The sequence below is a fragment of the Panicum hallii genome, chromosome 3 (assembly GCF_002211085.1).
Source record: "Panicum hallii strain FIL2 chromosome 3, PHallii_v3.1, whole genome shotgun sequence".
NCBI classification, from domain to species: domain Eukaryota; kingdom Viridiplantae; phylum Streptophyta; class Magnoliopsida; order Poales; family Poaceae; genus Panicum; species Panicum hallii.
The window spans coordinates 17,704,819-17,724,193 of NC_038044.1; the positions used below are offsets into that span (position 1 = coordinate 17,704,819).

General features: G+C 43.5%; 3 protein-coding genes across 7 annotated transcripts; 1 reads left to right on the forward strand and 2 right to left on the reverse strand.

Annotated features, from left to right (window-relative positions):
• The first annotated feature begins 2,679 nt into the window (after nucleotides 1–2,679).
• On the forward strand, nucleotides 2,680–7,512 carry LOC112884927 (polypyrimidine tract-binding protein homolog 3). 4 transcript variants are annotated; one of them, XM_025950572.1, is made up of 15 exons: nucleotides 2,680–2,922; nucleotides 3,148–3,213; nucleotides 3,361–3,432; nucleotides 3,519–3,595; nucleotides 3,862–3,943; nucleotides 4,670–4,802; nucleotides 5,280–5,344; nucleotides 5,426–5,475; nucleotides 5,560–5,601; nucleotides 5,801–5,852; nucleotides 5,955–6,006; nucleotides 6,088–6,101; nucleotides 6,231–6,338; nucleotides 6,581–6,724; nucleotides 6,824–7,512. In XM_025950572.1, the coding sequence occupies exons 2-15, from the start codon at nucleotides 3,157–3,159 to the stop codon at nucleotides 7,211–7,213; spliced, it is 1,338 nt and encodes a 445-aa protein (XP_025806357.1). In that variant the 5' UTR covers nucleotides 2,680–2,922; nucleotides 3,148–3,156; the 3' UTR covers nucleotides 7,214–7,512. The 4 variants fall into 4 exon arrangements, with proteins under 4 accessions (XP_025806357.1, XP_025806358.1, XP_025806355.1 ...); XM_025950573.1 differs by having other exon boundaries at nucleotides 5,958–6,006; XM_025950570.1 differs by having other exon boundaries at nucleotides 6,581–7,512.
• A 434-nt stretch (nucleotides 7,513–7,946) lies between these two features.
• On the reverse strand, nucleotides 7,947–12,311 carry LOC112884928 (protein LIKE COV 2-like). Of its 2 annotated transcripts, none has more exons than XM_025950574.1 (8): nucleotides 12,023–12,311; nucleotides 10,933–10,985; nucleotides 10,729–10,838; nucleotides 10,368–10,535; nucleotides 9,883–9,980; nucleotides 8,883–9,009; nucleotides 8,475–8,594; nucleotides 7,947–8,264 (listed from the first exon to the last, which is right to left on the reverse strand). In XM_025950574.1, exons 1-7 carry the CDS (start codon nucleotides 12,149–12,151, stop codon nucleotides 8,488–8,490), a joined length of 792 nt encoding a protein of 263 aa, XP_025806359.1. In that variant the 5' UTR covers nucleotides 12,152–12,311; the 3' UTR covers nucleotides 7,947–8,264; nucleotides 8,475–8,487. The 2 variants fall into 2 exon arrangements, with proteins under 2 accessions (XP_025806359.1, XP_025806360.1); XM_025950575.1 differs by having other exon boundaries at nucleotides 10,368–10,599; nucleotides 10,729–10,833; nucleotides 12,023–12,153.
• Nucleotides 12,312–15,398: 3,087 nt separating this feature from the next.
• On the reverse strand, nucleotides 15,399–16,211 carry LOC112887456 (ethylene-responsive transcription factor ABR1-like). Its single transcript, XM_025953631.1, has one exon. It carries the CDS (start codon nucleotides 16,076–16,078, stop codon nucleotides 15,437–15,439), a length of 642 nt encoding a protein of 213 aa, XP_025809416.1. The 5' UTR covers nucleotides 16,079–16,211; the 3' UTR covers nucleotides 15,399–15,436.
• Nucleotides 16,212–19,375: the final 3,164 nt, after the last annotated feature.

Consider the following 19,375-nt stretch of genomic DNA (forward strand, 5'->3'; position numbering starts at 1 on the left):
ATATAATAGGGAAAGGATCAAAGAATACATCGACGCGCATCTGATATTGGGTTTAGGCACCTGGTTGACTCTGAATCAGTTGCCACAGGTGAGAGTGCTTCGCACATTGCCGGTCCCCCACAGAGATGAGGAGGCCGTTGTTTACTTGTTTTACAATCCCCAATATAAGAGCTTAAATACATTGGGTCTATGCGCATGCATTACGGTAGAAGAAAAGCATTAAATTTGGATAAATTGCTCAAACAAATATGTTAATTTAAAATAAACAACTCAAATAGTTGTGTTGCGTAGCATAATACATGGGCACAGGTGAGCAAATGTTCTGCTATAATTTTGATTATTGTGGTTTGGACTGATAGGGTTGGTTTGGGCTTTGCTTAGCAACCTAAGGGAAAATAAAATAGATGGAGACATTGCCATTGGGAATTTCCTCACGTGCTCGCGGGTGGCAGTGGTTCCTCGCCGGAGCCCCACCGACACAGCAATTTCAGCCACCGTTTGGATGGATCGCTTTGGTCCAACGAGTAGAAAAATGCGCAAACTGACATACAAACTTGTTAAATATATGCATATACTGTCACATGTAACTTTACGTAGATCTATTTTGCCACGTAACCTATGGTTGCCGCCCCCCCCCCCCCCACAAAATCTAAGTCTTCATCCGCGTGCAACTCTTATCTCTTTAAGTGAAAAGACTAGAAAAACTTAATGAACCAAGTATATATTTTCAATCAAAGTTTGACGACGAGATCACGCTGGAGCCATTGTTTCTACTATACACTTCATTAGTTTTTGTTTTAGAAGTAAGAGGATTAAAAGAAACATTTGTGGTTTTGTGCGGTCCTTTTCCAATGATTTACTATGCTCTTCACGATATCGAAAATAATATCATCAACATAAAACTGAAAAAAGTACATAAGTAAATAATGTTAATATGCTAGTACTAGGTTTATCTAATTGCAATAATCAACCATGTAAAGTCGGAGAAGTTGCAAAAATTTTAGACTTTACTGTCATTATGCACATATATTTTATGCGTCAAAATTAGATTAACATATAACTTGGATTAAAAAAACTGATACACTTTTCACCAATCGTTGAAGTTTCTTAATTTTTTTCACTGATGTCGAAGATACAAGCAAGGTTAAAATTTAGATGAGAAGAGGACAAAGGTAGGGGTTTACATGCATAAAACCGTCCACGTCACATGCCAATATGACAAAATACATCCGTATAGAGTATCTATGACCGTATCTAAACATATTTGACAAGTTCGTGTATCAGTTTACATATTTTGCTATTTGTTGATCAAAGTGATACAATCGTACAAGTTGTTGTATGCTGGATGCAATTTACTTTCTAAAGATATAGGGAAAAAGAGAAGAAGACTTACATGCATCATAATGCCATTTTCACGACAAATCGACTATGAAGTTGGAACACAAATAATAGAGTTAGAGAAGGAAAGAACGGATGATCTGAGAAGACGTGGAAGCATGTGGCTGATTTTTCATAACCGGATGCACGCATTATGCTCGTGTGTTCCATATCACCCATCTATTGCATCTTAATTTTTAACAGCAATTGAAAAGGTTTTAAAAAATTTAGTCCTAGTCTCTAGACATCGTTTCAGGCCGTAGACCTGCAAACCCACTTAAGCATATGGAGCTATGACGCTGGTTGTATCACGATGGGCAGCTTGTGTCTTATGGTTAGATTAAAATTAGTATCGACGTATACTCCTTTCAAACCCAACATTTATTTTTCCTCCCTTAGCAAAATACGCGCGCGCTTGTGAGAGTGATGGCCCGCATTAACTGTGATGAGCGGAGCTAGTGGCCTCTCGTCTCAAGCATTGAAGCGTATCGACGGTGTCACAAATATATCGAAGCCTGTAATGGCTACGTGATGGTTGTGTGGATTTATGTTGGACTTAGTTGTATATACATCTCTTCATCGTATTATTTCTATCTAATGATGTTCACACCTAGAGAATTTGCATGCTAAATCTTGCCACGACAACAACAGCGCCGAGTGCTGCACGGATTACAGTATGGGGACATTAGAGACAAGCGTGAGTTTGTCTACATCGGCCCCATGCGCACACGCTAAGGAGCAATGTGGTTGCTGGTTCTTTTTCTTTATTTCAGTCACTTTTATATGGAGAGTATACTTTATTAGTTGATATTAGTCGATAAGCTTGATTTGAAAACACTGGTGACATCAATTTTGAATCTTTTGAGAAACTTGTATAAAAAAAGTGAAACAAAAAACTTCATTACGTGATTAATATTAGGCATTAGGCAAAAGAAGATTAATATGGATAGACTATAAGATAATAATTTAGACGTCCTTAGGAACAAAAGAAACCATATGAATTTTTAAATATTTTAAACCTTTATAAAAACTTTTATATGATATTTTGGAATAAAATATTGTACCTGTAAAATTAATTAGAATTTTTATTAGATGCTCGAATCTGTAGGATTTTTGAAGGAAAATTAGTACGAGGTTGGCTCTTTTGAAAAATTAACATGATGTTTAAGGATCTCATGAATATTTTTTATATTTTAAATTTGTGTAGGATCGCAAGTTTTATATAACTCTAATTCTACGTTATTTCTGCTCAAATAGTTTAAGTTACGCTCCAAAGGAACTCCCAATAACAGATGAAGAAAACCTAAGCAATACGCTGCCAATCTGCCATCGAGACGGCGTTGGTGCCTGCAGCCTGCTGGACGTGCACCCCTTCCCTGCTCCCCATCTATTTCTTTCTCCCGTTCACCTCTCCCCGCTCCCCTCTTCCTCTCCCTGCCCCCCTCCCCCTCGCGACCTTCCTTTCCTGGCGGCGGCGACTGGGCAAGCCGCGGCGCCCTTCGCACGTCTTCACCGGGCCCTTCGCCGGCGACTAGCACCCACCAGGTATGCCTGCCCCCTCTCTTCCCTTCTTGCTGTGAGGAACGGAGCACCCCAAACCCTAATGTAAACTAATTTGTATTCGGATCTGACCCAGTTACAAATATATACATGTATCATACCTTCTGGCTTCGATTTTTTTGCAAAAATTATCGGGTGTGCATGTGTACACCCATGTCCTATACTGGGTCGGCCCCTGGTGTTGATTAATGGCTGCTGCTTGTGTTACAGTGCGGGAGGATGGCGGAGCCGTCCAAGGTAATCCACATCCGCAACGTTGGGCACGAGATTGCTGAGGTGAGATGGGGAGCAGAAAAGGGGAATCTTGAATCTTTTCCGCTTTTGTGTTTTTCTGGGTTTAGGGTTTAGGTCGGGTTTGGTTTCTGTGCCGAAAGATTTGATTTTTTTACTTTCTATCTACCCACCGTGCTGTTCTGTTTGCAGTCTGATCTACTCCAGCTGTTGCAGCCGTTCGGGCTGGTCTCCAAGATTGTCATGCTGCGTGCCAAGAACCAAGTGAGCTCTTCCTTCTTCTGCGCTCTTGAGATATAGAGTAGATTGACTTCTTGTTATTGCTGACTTCTGGTTATTTTGTGGAGTAGGCTCTTCTGCAGATGGAAGACATACATGCCTCTGTGAGCGCGCTGCAATATTACAGTTCTGTTCAACCTAGTGTAAGGTAATACAGCTTCTTCCTATTGGCTGTAATGATTTATGGATGCCAGAAGCTCGATACTCACACGTTTTGCAACGTAATCTGCTAAAATATATGACTGTACTGGATAGGTAATGTGTGCAAATTTATGAATTCTGTGAATAGATTTTTCGGCTTTCCATCCGTACTACATTCTTGTTTTGCTTAAATGTAACCTTTTTTTCAATTGAGCTTCATGTTCCATTTGGTATGTGGTATATCATTTTTGTGCATCATGTTTGCCATTTTAGGGGAAGGAATGTATACATGCAATTCTCATCCCACCAAGAACTTACCACAGACCAGAGCTCCCATGGAAGGAATTCTGATCAAGTACGCCACGCAATTCTGTACTGTAGAGTTATATATTGTATTTCCCAAAATGATACAAACCTAAATCAATGTCATGCTATAGACTCTGGATGTAACTAATGCCTGTTAGTGCTTCACATGTTCTTTAATTTTCTTGTTGATCATTTTTTGGCATGTAGTGTATGATAATCAGTTATCACATCCGACATGTAGGCTTGGCAGCAATAGTCAATGACTTAACAGGAAAAGAATCAGATTTATTAAGCCCATGTCATAGGATAGCTATTTGTGTGAGAGCATACTTTTAAGTTATGTAACGGTTGCCCCTTTTGCTAGTATGTTTCTGTAAAACATCAATTTATACTTCCATAGATTCCATGTAGGTTTAGTTGCCTGCATATCAATAGGAATAGGCTTTGTAATTTCCCCTAGTTTGAGCAATCCATTTTATAAGTTGTTGTAAGGAGGGAGTAGGATGGGGAAAAGGTTATTAAAAGTTGGACATCTGATGCAACAGTGGTAAAACTAGTTCTTCATAAAAATCATTGACATACACAACTAATTGTTTCAAAATTGCATTGATTGGCAGCATGGTTAGCTGTATTTTATATCGTTCTACCTCCTCTTTTAGATAGGCATATCATGTCTAGTCTCTTATTTTCCAACTCTATACACATTCCTCTCAATTTATTCTTTTCTTTCTATCTCCTCTTTTCCATCTCGGTGCTTGTTGCTGCTTGGCCTCAGGAGTCTGAACCCAACCGAATCCTCTTAGTTACTATCCACCACATGATCTATCCTATAACGGTGGAGGTTCTACATCAAGTATTCAAAGCTTATGGATTTGTGGAGAAGATAGTCACATTTCAAAAGTCAGCTGGTCAGATTTTCCTGCTCTCTCTATCTCTTTCACCACGCACACGTACACCTGCTATACATTTTCTGATTCACTTATAGATTGCATGTGAATGGTAAGGTGGCTTTACCAATTCATATGAGCCTTATATGCATTAAATGTGGGTCCGCTGAGCTGCGTCCTCTTTCGAAAAGTAAGGTGTAAACAATAGCTTTTAACAACTAGCAATATCATGTGCTGTACATAGCAATTGGTTACAAGTTCTAGATGTGTCTGCAAATGACTGGTACAGTTCTGTACATCTAAACCTGCTGTCCCAATTGTTTAATTCAAATGATTTTTATACCAAAACAATTTTCACAAACTTAACCCTTCTTCCCATGGGGTTGATTAAGGACTTGTGTTCTAATATTTTCCTCATTGTGTCACACATTCGTTTCCTGCCAGATATAGATAATTTGTCATCTTCAAGGTTCTTCATCCTTTTCTTACTTGATGCAGGTTTTCAAGCTCTTATTCAGTATAACTCGCGCCAAGAAGCTGTGGAAGCATTTGGTTCTTTGCATGTAATGTTATATGATACTAATGTCCTTGAATTGTGCATATATATCTTTATTACTTTATTCTTAACAAACACAATATCCCAGGGAAGAAACATATATGATGGTTGCTGCCAGCTAGACATTCAATATTCAAAGTATGAGCATCCTATCAAATTTGAAATTCGTCTCCCTCACTTTCTGTAGCTTAATTTCTTCTTGTTTTCTGTTCGAATATCCAGCCTCAGTGAACTGCAAGTCCACTACAACAATGACCGGTCTAGGTAATATATTGACTTTCCATCCCTGCAACCGACATTGCAATTTGTGTTAATGCCAGTTACCTAGAAATAGTAGTGTCATCTTAGATCTTACAAGCTAGCATGTAACTTAAGTTAGCAGCTGGGTCTTTCTTCTGTGATGATATTAATTTTCTTTGGATCATGAAAGCAACTTGCCTCTAATTCCTTTTTTCATCTTCAGGGATTTTACAAATCCATCATTGCCTACAGAACAGCGTCCTAGGACCTCTCAGGTTGATGGCGATACTTTTCTTGTGTACTCTTTGTACCTGGATCTTTTGATGCTGTATAAAGCTAAACTGTGTGGTTTTCTATTATTTCATTTTTTTTGGTAGCAGCAAGGTTATCCTGATCCAGCTAGTCTCTATGCCTTCCAACAACCTGGAGGTAGCGCACTTGAACTTTGTTTATTTTTGGATTATTAATTGCACATGCCTGAAAATATCTTATCCTTTTTTTTATTTGCAGCTTCGTATGCACAGGTTGGCGTCTGAATGGATTCTTCAATGCTGTATAGCAGAGATGCTTTAACTGACTATGCATTTGTTCTGATTTGTGTTATCGCTGTCTAATTCCTGTGAATATTCATACAATATGTTTGGTGATACCAGATGGGAAGAGCTGCAATGATTGCGGCTGCGTTTGGTGGAACGTTACCTCATGGAGTGACTGGTACCAATGAACGGTGCACGCTCATAGTTAGTAATTTGAACACTGACGTAAGTTTTGAGTCTTGTCAAGTTCTATTCTCCTATTTTCTATCATCAAATCTAAGCTAGTGCAACTCCTTTGGTTACTTTGTGTTAAAATTTCTATACTCTTTTGAATAATTATACTAGTGGTTGGTGAGTTCATGTACTTTGGAGCTTTTATTTTACTTAATAGGTAGAAGATCCTCTTAAGTACTATTTGCAACAATTAGACCTACTTACTATCTTTAATCATTCCCTATTTTGTGCAGAAAATTGACGAGGATAAGCTTTTCAATCTGTTTTCTTTGTACGGAAACATAGTACGAATCAAGATATTGCGTAATAAACCAGACCACGCCCTAGTTGAGATGGCTGATGGTTTGCAGGCTGAGCTAGCTGTGCATTATCTAAAGGTACATTCAGACTCACCGGTTCTCTTCTCAATCGCATTCTTATCTTCTGTTCACATCTGTGACTATTGTCTTCTATTTGGAATGCCTATATTTTTGCAGGGCGCAATTCTATTTGGGAAGAAACTGGAAGTTAACTACTCAAAGTACCCCAACATTACGCCCGCCCCTGACGCACATGACTACTTAAACTCAAGCCTTAACCGGTTCAACAGCAACGTGGTCAAGAACTACAGACATTGCTGCGCTCCAACAAAGATGATCCACATTTCTGCCCTCCCCCAAGAGATCTCCGAGGAAGCAATCCTCAATCACGTGTCTGAGCATGGTTCTGTCATCAACACAAAGCTGTTTGAGGTGAACGGCAAGAGGCAGGCTCTCGTCATGTTTGAGACTGAAGAGGCGGCGACCGAGGCCCTCGTGTCGAAACACGCTAGCACACTGGAGGGGAACACGATCCGGATCTCTTTCTCCCAGATGCAGAGTATATAAGCCACTCTTCCAGGGAAAGGTCTTTAGCCGCTCTCTTGGCCTTTGTGAGCTTTGTTTAGGAAGCATTTGAAACTAAGATGTGAATCCTATGCGCTGTTCTCCCAGACTGATGCTCTGTCTGAGTTGTACTACCCTGACATTTGGTTTCTTCTTCGTTTCTCGTGACACTGGCCTTGCACCAAAGGGTTTCTCTTCTGTTTCTTCCCTGTTCTGTCGTTTAGGTTATCAAAGGATTTTACCCCCTTCATGTCATGCTATTCTGAGTTGAAAGGCCTGCTTATTGTGTGGATCATCTCTTATCCTGTGCCTCCAGACTCCATGAAAGGAACCCAACCTGTGATGGCTTTTTTACATACATAACCTGAAATAGAAAGTGTTCTGAGTTGCTGACTGAACATCGGAATAGATGTTATGGAATAGCACACAAGTCCACCTCTTCTCCGTCCGTTACCTGCCGGCTGCCGCTGGTTGCTGGCAGCACTCCCCAGCATCTCACAGTGCCAGCCTCCCGCCAACGCCAATTCGGTCACCACACCTACCTCTCTAAGCTCAAATGGCCCCTCTTCCCTACTGCTTGGAAGTTTAGCATCACCCTCCTGCTGCGTCAGTTTGCCCCACCGCAATTACAGTAGAGTTGATTGACGTTGGTTGGCTATTTTTGACGTCCCTAATTCAAAACCCGAAAATGCACCGCCCTCCCACGCCAAAATAATCTCACCAACGACGCTCAAAATACAAGAATTCGTGATTTCGGCAGCTCTTAGTATAGGAAATTTTGTATATACAAAAGTGAACACTGGTTGATACAACTTGAATCAGGCAAAGGCCACGCGGCTGGAGCATCACTTAAACAACTTAAATCTTCGCAACCGAAGCTGCAATGTTCATGCCACCGACCAATGAAATGCACAACACAAGGCAGTGCAGGACGATCACATTTCTGGTTGCCATGTATCTGGTGCCACACTTTTGCATTCTGAATTGCTCCGTGCCCCAGCTTCTAATCCAAAACTGATCATAGGTATTGGCACTCGCCTCTCCACAATCAACCCTGCAATACAACGTACCAGCAACAGTAATGTATATATCAGTCTATATTCGATTTGCAAGAACCTAGTAATTTGACATTCCCTTCGTTACAATAAATTGATTTTGACTGGCATTCAGATGCAAAATGGACCAAAGGATGCTAGCAATGAAGGGGGCTTGAAAAAGGTAGCTCTCAAAACCCTGCTTGCAGAAGACTATGCCTGATATATACCTAGTTTCATGCCTCATACAGTCATCACTCTGTCTAATCGGATGTTCTGGCTCTTGCAAGGAGTTGGTTCAAGTGACGTGATCACCTGTGGCATAGTCATTCCTCCCGAAACAATTATTTCTGTAGAAAGCACAACAGCAAAATCAAAATATTAGAAAACCAGCTATTATAGGAAAAGTTTTATTGTAAGTAGTTGATGAGTTTGTATCAGCTTGGGAAACAAATGCAAAAAAGGAAAATCAAACTCAATAGAGGCAAACTCAATAGTTTCTAGCAGGAAGGAACAACTTAACAATTGCTTCCTATCTCAAATCAAATCATTCAAAGGAATTACTGCAATAGAATTTATTTTCTTTTCTCTGGACAGTAGCAGTAGAGGCAAACGTAAAAAGAGAGCAAGGAACCAACCTATGCCTTCTCGAATGGACAAATTGGGCCTTATAATTTCGGCAGAGTTTACCAAAAAGATGTCACCGATATATAAATGATTCGTAGGCACATAAACACTACACAGTTCTTCATCACCTTTGTCTGTCTGCAATGAAACAATTGATGGTCATCTCAGAGTTCACCAAGATTCCAAGAAACGTCGTCAAGTGTTAACCTAAGCATAGGAACTTCCTCTTTAAGTGCAACGTTACTCTGAATGGAACGATAGATGTCCAAATTAATATGATTCACTGCTATATCCCTTTACCCCAAGAAACTGGGTCTCAGCTCCAGGCTGGCTTGCAGGGCTAAGGCTTTGTATGATTATTGTGTGAAAAGAGTGACAATTATGGAAAAGTAACCTTACTATGCTATGTAAGACTTAATTTTATAATCCCTCCATCCTAAATTACAATTTGTTTTGGCTTTTTTAGATACATAATTTTTGCTATGTCTTTAGACATTGTGTACATCTAGGTGCATAGCAAAATACTCCCTCCCTCCCATGAAGAGTGCAATTCTAGTTTTTTTCAGACAGATTAGTGATGGCGTGAAACTCTCGTACCCTCATTTGTTGGCCACATGCAGTTAGTTTTGGCATGCAAATCAAATTTGACCACTTAATTAGGCAGGTAGTTGAGATCCAATTTCTAGGGTTGTACTCTTTGTGGGATTTTTTTCAAACGCAGGATTGCACTTTTTATGAGACGGAGGGAGTACATGTATCTAGAAAAGCCAAAACGAATTGTAATTTGGGACGGAGGTAGTATTATTTATGCTAACCTTAAACACAAGAGAACGAGAACACAAAATATAATGGAATGAATCTTCAGATGCATGCTTCTGAATCACCAAAAAAAATGTATGAAAAAACTTTTGACAGCATATTAATTAGGAAAATATCCATAATGAAGTGCAAAAGATCACCATCTGCTGGTCAAAAGCCATCTACAGCTTGCAAATATGCATGAACAAGTACCTGAAGAACCATGGTTGATGTTATGAATCCAAATGCATATTCTCCAACACGGGGATGGCTAATAATCGCTACCTCTTTAAATGCTGTTGTATTTTGATCTGTCGAAAGGAAATAAAACATTATAAGAACATTTCTGGCAGAAGAAAGGAACTATAAGAAACTTGGAAATAAATGTCAAAATATTGATAGCTACATACACACAACATTTAGTGCATAGAATTGGTGCTTCTGAGTCATGGTAGTAAAAAAAATTATGCAAGAAAAAAATGTGACTGTCAAACTGTTTTATGCTCTTTATGGAGCATAATGTTTACCTTATTTAAAACTTATCACTTTTTAGATATAGTGTCCATGTGCTGGCAATAGGAACATAAACGACCATTTTACAGAAAAGCTACATAAATCTCTTTGCCACAAATAATACGTAATACAGATGTTATCATTCTGGTGCATGTGAAATTGCAGCTGTATATAGATTACATTACCTGGTGAAACAGCAGTGCTAACTTGCTTTGACGCTGAGTATATGTGCCTTACAAATGGCATTTTCTTTATAAACCATTCTCCAATCCAGAAGACAGTTGAACCCACCCAAGAGGACACAAATATTCCAACAAGAAGTATAAACACCAGGGAGGTCAAGAACCCAAGGCCTGAAATATTGTCAAAATCTCTTGTCACGAGATATGAATTCAAGAAAGAGAAAGTATATGCACTCTACAAATCATAACAATTTATCATGTACTCAAGAACTTCAAAGAATTTAGTTATAGCTGGCATATCAATAATTCTACACTTAGCAATACATAATGATAAGTATAGTATGAATTTAGTATAAACAGTTACCAAATATGTCAAACCCAAGTTTTGCGTAGAGTGGGCTGAAAAAACCATCAACAAATTGAATAAACCACCAAGTGATGAAGAACGTGACAGCAATTGGGAATAGAACTACACTGCAAAGAAAAGGTAGGCAGACAAAAACAGGATATTAGCATGGATATATTGTAGCTCTTGCAAAGTATCTGAATTGGTCCTTGTGAAACATACCATCCGGTCATAAATTTTCTTGACACCCAGCTTTGAAGAACAGCAAAGCATGCCTAGTGAAACAAACAAGGTGCCAAGGTTATTAAGTACGAAAAATACTGTCTGTAAACATCATGTCACATGCATGTAGACTTGTAAAGAAATGTATTGATTTAGATACACCAGGAAAAACAAGACAGTAATACAAAAAGATTGGGTACTCATTTATCTGATTTGCTGGAATAATTTCATTATCGTTGTATCTAAATAAACCTTTAAGATGGAAAATGATTAGATGCCTAAATATGTGAACTGCTATTTATCCACTGGGATAGATCAGAGACTAACATAGAAGGGTAGTTAATTTATCATATTTCTAGCGTTGAGGCCCGTATTATCTAACAAAATTGTTGAACGAGTTCATGCATTCCCTCTTTACAACTCTGCATGCTCAAGTTCAAAAAACTTTTGAAGCCAAGAACATCGTGCTACCTACGGCACATCGACTTGGCATCTATGTCATGTCCAGACTCAAGACTTGTTTGAAAACCAAATTCATGTGTAGTAGAATCATATGCAGCATTCGGCACAAATCTCCGTACAGACAGCTGAAAATCTCGTTTAAATTTCAGTGCCTACTTCACATAACGAAAAAAAAATCAATGCCTATTTCAAGCACGACATAGTTTGCATTTGGTGTCGTGAGAAATCACGTTGTACCCCTTAAACCTTCATTTCCAACAGGATCTATACTGTAAGTAATGCCCCCACATTGCCACAGCCAGTGGCTTCCGGCTTTTCACAATGAACGTTGAATTGGACGAACAAGCACAAGCGCAAAATAGCACTAAGACTCTAAGAGGACCGATAATATGGGGTATTTTGAAAAAATGAAAGCGTTAATCTGGCCTCACAACGCGTGGTCAGGTCATGTCGCCGCACATGGCCGACCCCTGCTGCCCACCCGAAACAGGACTTCTGAAGATCAAAGGGCGAGACAGCAGTTGAACCGGGAGTCCGGGACAGCGCAGCCGCACAGGCGCGACCAGATCCGAGCGCCAGGATACAGCGCGGGGGTAGGTTCTAGTTCTAGGGCGAGACGGATCCGGACCTTGCGCGTGGACGTGGCGGGCGAGCTGGGCCGCGGCGGCGACTTGACGGGGTCCTCGGGGTCGGGCGCCGCCGCCTCCGCAGACGCCTGGCCGAGCGGCACGGGCGCGTACTCCTTGTCCTCCGGCATTGCGATCGAGGGGCCGGACACTCCTCGCCGGACCTTCCGGAAGCTTCTCGCGGGGCGGGGCGGCGGCGGGAGGAGCCGAGGGCGGCCTCGACGGGGAAGCAAGCAAGGTGGTTGGGCTCCGCTGGATACCAGCAGCAGCAGCAGCGGGCGGGGGCAGCTAAACCAAACAGCAGTACAGCACCTGCGGAAGCAGTTGGTGGCGGAGTCGAGTTCGAAAGGGACACGCCACCTGAAGTGACCGGACTGCCCCTCGCGTGGGGCCCGCTCGACAAGGGGGCGGCGCCGGCCCCGCGCGTCACTGCCTCACTGGGATTTGGGGTCGGGGCACGTGGGCCCGCGCGTTGATGTGCCTGCGCTGCGCGGAAGAGGAGGGCGTGGCGGGGCGGGCGGCGGCGGTTGCGGACCGCGAGCGGGCCGGTCCGGCTCGGTCTCGAAGCCGGCGCACGGGCGCAGTCGTGATCCGTTCGTCCGTGGTTTCATCCGTGGGGCGGTTGAGTAGGCGACTAGGTGGGTTCGAGTTTGTTCTTGTGATCTATACGGAGTACTAGTCACTTTGGTATGCGTAGTGTGGAGAGATTTAAGCCGATGCGTCGATGCCACGGTCATCGTCCCACGAACAGTTACGTTCCTTGTTCAGACAACGATTACATTTAGGCAGTAAAATCTACATGCGACTATAAAATTACAGTGTACTATCCTATCCCACAAGATCTTATCAATTCGAGAACTAATTAGCTATAGAAAGAAATGCAACCAAAGTTTTAATTATAAGACAACGTAATGTTAGCCGTCCATATGATTAAAATAAAGCAAATCTATAAGTTGCCGCTGAAACTGCAAAAGTGGAGCTGGTTTATTTAATAAGTTATCATATTGTGCTGTTCAAATTATTTGATGCATTAGCTTTTTCTTACAATTTCATAGTGTTTTGGCCATAATCAGAATCAGATATGGTTTGCATTGAAATTATTATTATTATTATTCTTTCCAAACAATACGTAACAAAGGATATACCTCTATTTTTAATAAGAGTATACATCTGGCTACCACGGGAAGCCTCTATTTATATGATGTTGGAATCTCAACTCACACAAAACCATTCTAGAGAAGTAAGTAGACATGTTATGTTACATATTTGTTGTCGTTGAGCTCATTAGTCGATGTTGCAACGTAAACCAAGCATATCTATAACCCTTGTAGATATCTTATTTGTCGGTGTTCTTTTCTCTTTATGCCTTCCTCGTCTCATTTGCGGCCGTCAATAATAACCTCCTATCGCTCCTTGTCTCGTAGCTTCCTTCTCCTGTATCGTCTTTGGTGGACCAACACAAAAATATGCTAATTTTTGATAATACATATTATTTACACACATTCGTCACAAAAAAAATTTGCTCCATGTCACCATATTTCTTGTGAACACCACATGCATTTCCCACCTCTAGCCCAAACTCAATGACGGTCCTTCGCTACACATCACCTCATTACTTCCTGTAGATGATTGAAAGATGTATTTCCGACTTTAGTCCTCTATGTAAAATCCCCCCTTCTTTCTTTTCTTGGATTCAATGGCTCTTGTCACTTGATCCATCACCCCAGCCATCCATGTATCTAACATGTGTGTTGCATGTCCATCGCTAATCGTTGGTCCTCTGCCAGGCTGCCAGCCACTATGGTTAGTGGCACCCAGATTCTGGTCAGCTTGTTGTCGTGGGCTTCCCTTTAAACTCGCTGGACTGCGATGGACTTTTAGCCCAAACCAAGTCCCTAATAGCTCTAACACTAACTCGGCGCTAGAGCAACTCCACGTCGCTTGAGAAGAAGAAAAGCCTTGTTCACACTCTTGAAGATCTAGAATAGGCCGAGAACAAGGTCCGCACAGACTAAAAAATGTGGATTTATCATTTAGAGCCTTTTCTGTAATTCTGTTGGTCCTGCAAGAGCTCACCAACTTCTAACAAAAACGTGTTATAGATAAAAAGAAAACTTCTAACAAAAATGATACATGACCAAATTTTGATTGGAGTTACATGAACTTTGTAAGAGATGTTTTGACACCCACGTGCTTCGTACCAAACATCCCCGTATGCCAGTGTGTGCGCGAAGTTGTTACACTATATGCATTTCATCCACCTCCTTTAGTCCCGATCGGGGTTGGATCCGAGACTAATAAAAGCATTAGTCCCGAGTCCAATGGCTAGAGGGGGATTAGAGTCCCGGTTGGAGCCATCAATCCGAACTAAAAGTTTCTCCTTAGTCCCGAATGCTGACACCAATCGGGTCTAAAGAGTCACCTTTTAGTCCCGGTTAGGTTCTTCACGAGACTAAAAAGTTCTTCACGGGTCAGCTTAAAAGGAAAGCATCCCATTTAGAGTCACAAAAGTTGTATAGGTGGTGTGGTAAGAAAACTATATACGAGGCAGGAGGTCTTGAGTTTGATTCCTATGGAGCGCAGGTTGATTGTGCTTGCTAATTAGTTTTTTTAGTGTTGCGGATCTTTTAATTCCGATTTCTACAACCGGAACTAAAGGTTTAGTTCCGGATGTTGGCTGTTCTAGTTGGAAAATCGAGACTGTAGATTTTCCAACCGGGACTAAGGGTGTGTTCGTTTCGTAGGGTCTAAAGTTTAGAGAGGTCACATCAAAGAGAATCTTATCATTTAGAAGTATTAAATAAAGTCTAATTACAAAACTAATTGCAGAACCCTAGGGCTAATTCGCGAGATGAATCTAATGAGGTATATTAGTCCATGATTAGCGGATGATTACTGTAGCATCACTGTGGCAGATTATGGATTAATTAGGCTCATTAAATTTGTCTCGCGAATTAGCACCCAGCTGTGCAAAAAGTTTTATAAACAAATTTTATTTAATACCTCTAAATAGCAAGATTCTCTTTGATATGATGGGTAGGAAACGAACAGGCCGTAATATCATGTTCTATATTAGTGTTACATCAGATGATACGACCTCAGGTATCAGCATCACATGCCTCATCGACAGATAAAGAATTCTTTAAATGAAGTGTTATTTATCGCGTGCTTTTCCATTAAGTTGCAGCCGAAAATCACCACCACATGACTAATACAGGATCAACACCGCCAAGCAAAGAAGAAACACAACATCGCAACCTTCTTCTGGATCTTGCACGGATGCATGCACCTTGGAACAAAAAAAAACATCTATCTTCTCCAACAAGCTTTCTTCTTTCGCGGGCCGGGGGGGCCGGGGGGGGGGGGGGGGGGGGGGCAGACTGGCAGACGTGGGAATTATGGAATTGGAGCATGGGCTATTGAGGAGGACGAGTCGACGGTGGGTAGTGGCCGGAACCGGACCAAGAACCCGTAGTCGCCGGATAGCTCCACGCACTACCGTCCGCCCAGCTGTTGCCGGCCCACTGCGCCGCCTCGCCGTAGCCCGGAGCAGAGGACGGCGGCACGGAAGCCACGGTGACGGAGGAGGCGGGAAAGGAGTATGAGCCCGAGGAACTGCTCACGGCGGCGGCGCCGCCGTAGTACTGATGAGGAAAGCCACCGCCGTGGCCGCCGGCTCCCTGCATCAGCATCTGGTACTGCAGGTACTCCGAGACGGCGCTGGCGTCCGGGTACGCGCCGGCGGCCGAGGCCGCCACCGCCGTCGCGGACGGCGCCGGCGCTGCGGCCGGAGCGGCCGCGGCGGCGGTGGACGACGGGGCGGTGAGGCGCGCGTCCTCGGGGAAGTTGAGCTTGGCGCGGCTGCCGCGGAAGCGCAGCGCGGCCTCGTCGTAGGCGCGCGCCGCGGCCTCGGCGGTCTCGAACGTGCCGAGCCACACGCGGGCCGCCCGGTGCGGGTCGCGGATCTCCGCCGCCCACTTGCCCCACGGCCGCTGCCGCACGCCGCGGTACCGCCGCTCGCCGCCGCCCGCCGCGGCCGTGGGCGAGTGCTCCTCCATGGGCCCCGCCGCCGCGCCCCGCACGTCGTGGTGGTGGCCGCCGCCGCCCTGCTCCCCTCCTCCTGCTGCGCCGCGGACACGGTAGATGGATGAGACCACACTGAGCAAGCTAAGCACGCACACTTGCGCGCGCGGGGGTCATGCGTGCAGCGTAGGGTAGGCAGGCAATGCGACGCGACGGACGGATATATAGTGCGCCGCATTTGACCGCTCCCTCGTCGTGCTGACCATATGGGTACACGGGTCGTATTTTTGCTTGGCGTAGCTATTAATACGGGTCTATCCGTATCGGCCAGTTGCGAGCACGTACGTATCTACGTACGTAGCTTCCCCAGCAGGCACTGTACAGTCGTGTCGTGTCGTCGCTTTTTTCTCTCTCTAAAAACTGTAGCGATATCTCTTAGCGACGTGACAAGACACACACATTGCATGCCTTCCTAGCTTAATTAGCAGTATTTTTGTTGTGTTGCACGGGTGCCGTGAATGGGATATCTCCGGAGGTGTACGTACGCTAGTGGTGGATATGGATTGTTTGGTGGGGGTTGGAAGAGGTTGCGGATCGACAGCTTGTGTTGCCTAATCTCTGCTGGCGAGATCCACATGCGGGGCTCATTTTGCATGCACGATGTTCGCGCGCGCACCTGCAACCGAAGGGGTCACGAGTTGCTCGGCTTCGGCTAGGTCAAATCTAACATTTTATCCGGTGGGTGCACGTTGCGCATTGATCGAATTCGGTGGCAGCGCAACTTGAAAACTTATATTTTTATATTTTTAAGCAACTCCAGCAGACCCTCTAAATAAATCTTCATCTTAATTTTAGTGAATATGATAAAAAATCACACTCCAATAGATTCTCTATTGAAGTCCTAATTTTTAGGAGGCCTCCAAATCTCTTCCTCTACCCTCTATTCCTGGAGGGTCTGATAAATGGATCCCACCCTTTAGATTAAAAGAAGAGGATGCGATTTAGAGGCCACTGCTGGAGTTGAGGTTAAAAACTAACCCTCAAAAATAGAGGGAGCCCTTCTTCAAGAAGTAGAGGGTCTGATTTGAGCGCCGTTACTTGAGATGCTCTTAGTCTCTGTTTTTTTGAAAAAACTCCCATTTTACTCCCTTCAACAATTCACTTTGTCCGCTTAACCCCCTGAGCAAAATTTAGGCTCAATTTACTCCTCCAACAATTCCAATTAGTCCAATCTACCCTCTAATGATATTTCTCTTATTTGTTTCTCCGCGTACGAATTAAATTTAAGTTCAAATTTTGTGAGTGGATAGAGAACATGATGTCATATGTTAAAAAATACATTAAGAATTTTCCATGGTTATTCATAATTTGAAAACATTTAACATGAAATTTATCACAAAAATACAATTCTGCATGAAAAATATTTATAAAAAAATCATAATATATTTTTCTAGCATAGGGCATCATATTATAAGTTGTATTGCAAAATTTAAAGTTCAAATTCCACTTGTAAGTGGAGAAATAAAAAAGAGAAATCTCATTAGGGGTAGATTGGACCGATTGAAATAGTTTGGGGTAGTAACTTGAGTCTAAATTTTATTTAGGAGGTTAAGTGGATAAAGTGAATTGTGGAAGGGAGTAAAATAGACTTTTTACTTTTTTATACCCGCTGTGTTTCAAATTGGTTATAAAATATCCCTGAAAAATAGTATCAAAGCAAAATCTGTGCATCTAATCATGTTTAAACACGTCTGCTGCGTGTAATCTATGCTTGGGCGACGTAGGGTTCCTCCTGGCGCAAGCAAAGTATATTCATCGCCACAATAATATCGAAACAGACCTCCCAATGCACGACTAAAACATGCATGCTGATTAAACAAGCAAGAACCGTTACGAAAGGAAGGGCGCAACTAAAAAAGTGGCAAAGGGCAAGCGCGCACACGTCACGCGAAGCTGCTCTTTAATTTGGTTTGTTATCGCTGTGGATTCCTTCCCGTTACCTGCATGCATGCTAATGTTCTCGCTCGAGATATACTACCATAGAATAATAATAATGCATGTGGAAGGCTCACCTGCTGCGTGGAAGTGATGATGATCCGGCGTCGGTGCAGCAGCCGACGAGTAGCTTCCCCACTGCTGCGCCGGCGCGTGCGTGTACCCGCCCGCGGCCGGCGGGTACCCGTCGTCGTCTCCGCCGGCGACGACGTGGGCCAGCGCCGACACCATCGCGGACATCTCCAGCGCCTGGTACTCCCCGGAGAGCACCGCGCTCGCCGCATCCCCGTCCGCCTCCGCCGCCGCCCATGAGCCCGCGAGCGACCGGCGCCCGTCCTCCATCCTGATCTCCCGCCACGCGCGGTCGTCAGTCGTCACCGGGCTGCAACTGCAATGCCGCCGCCGCCGATCGCATGCAAATAAAAGATCTGGTTGGCTGGCAGCAGCCTAGCTAGAAAGTAGCGGTACGACGCGCGGAGACTTTGAACGGACCGGATGAGAACGTGATGCGACTAGATGGAATATCGATCGGGCGAATAATGGCGGGCAGCTGGTTCAAAGCCGACGACGTCGATCCTCTATTTCTCAACACGAGGCGGACTGCCGAGCCGGGCTGCCGGCTATATATAGACTGATGGACGGACGGACGGTTGGATGTGTCGATGAAACCGTACGTGCCGATGAGAGAGAGAGAGAGAGAGAGTGAGAGAATGTGTGTTGGATCGGCATACGTTTCGTCCTTACCGCCGGCGCTCGTCTATTAGCTCGCCGCCGCCGGAAAAAGGCGCGGTTCAGATTTGGACCCGGTCTCCCGTCCCCGCTGACCGCTTGCTTATTGCGCAGAGAAAAGCACGCGCGGCCCTCTGTCTGTCAGGCGACGAGTTGAATCCATTTAGACTGTACCGAGAAACTGCATTGATCATTGGCTGCTGGTTTGTTAATTAGGTAAACTGGGCGATCAGCTAGCATGTGTACGTAGACAATTGCACAATTTTTAAATCGTGTAACCTGGCTGTTAATTATCCACAACCATCTTGTGTTAATTTATTTATTTATACTTATTATTATGGGGGAGTCAAAGCTAGCGTGATGGCGGCCGCTTGCTAACGTGTTTGGATGTGCATTGCATTGCCGACATAGGTCAACCTGGGTCACATTGCGCTATCCGAACCTACGTACGGAGGCGCCGTCTAATGCAGGGCGTATGGCGTGCTCGAGCTTTAATTTACTCCTTATATGGTATAAGTACTTTAATACCACCACTAGTAGGCGGAATTAGTGTTGATTTTGCACGTACGGATTCCACATATGCCTCCTTATATGATGATGTCACTATT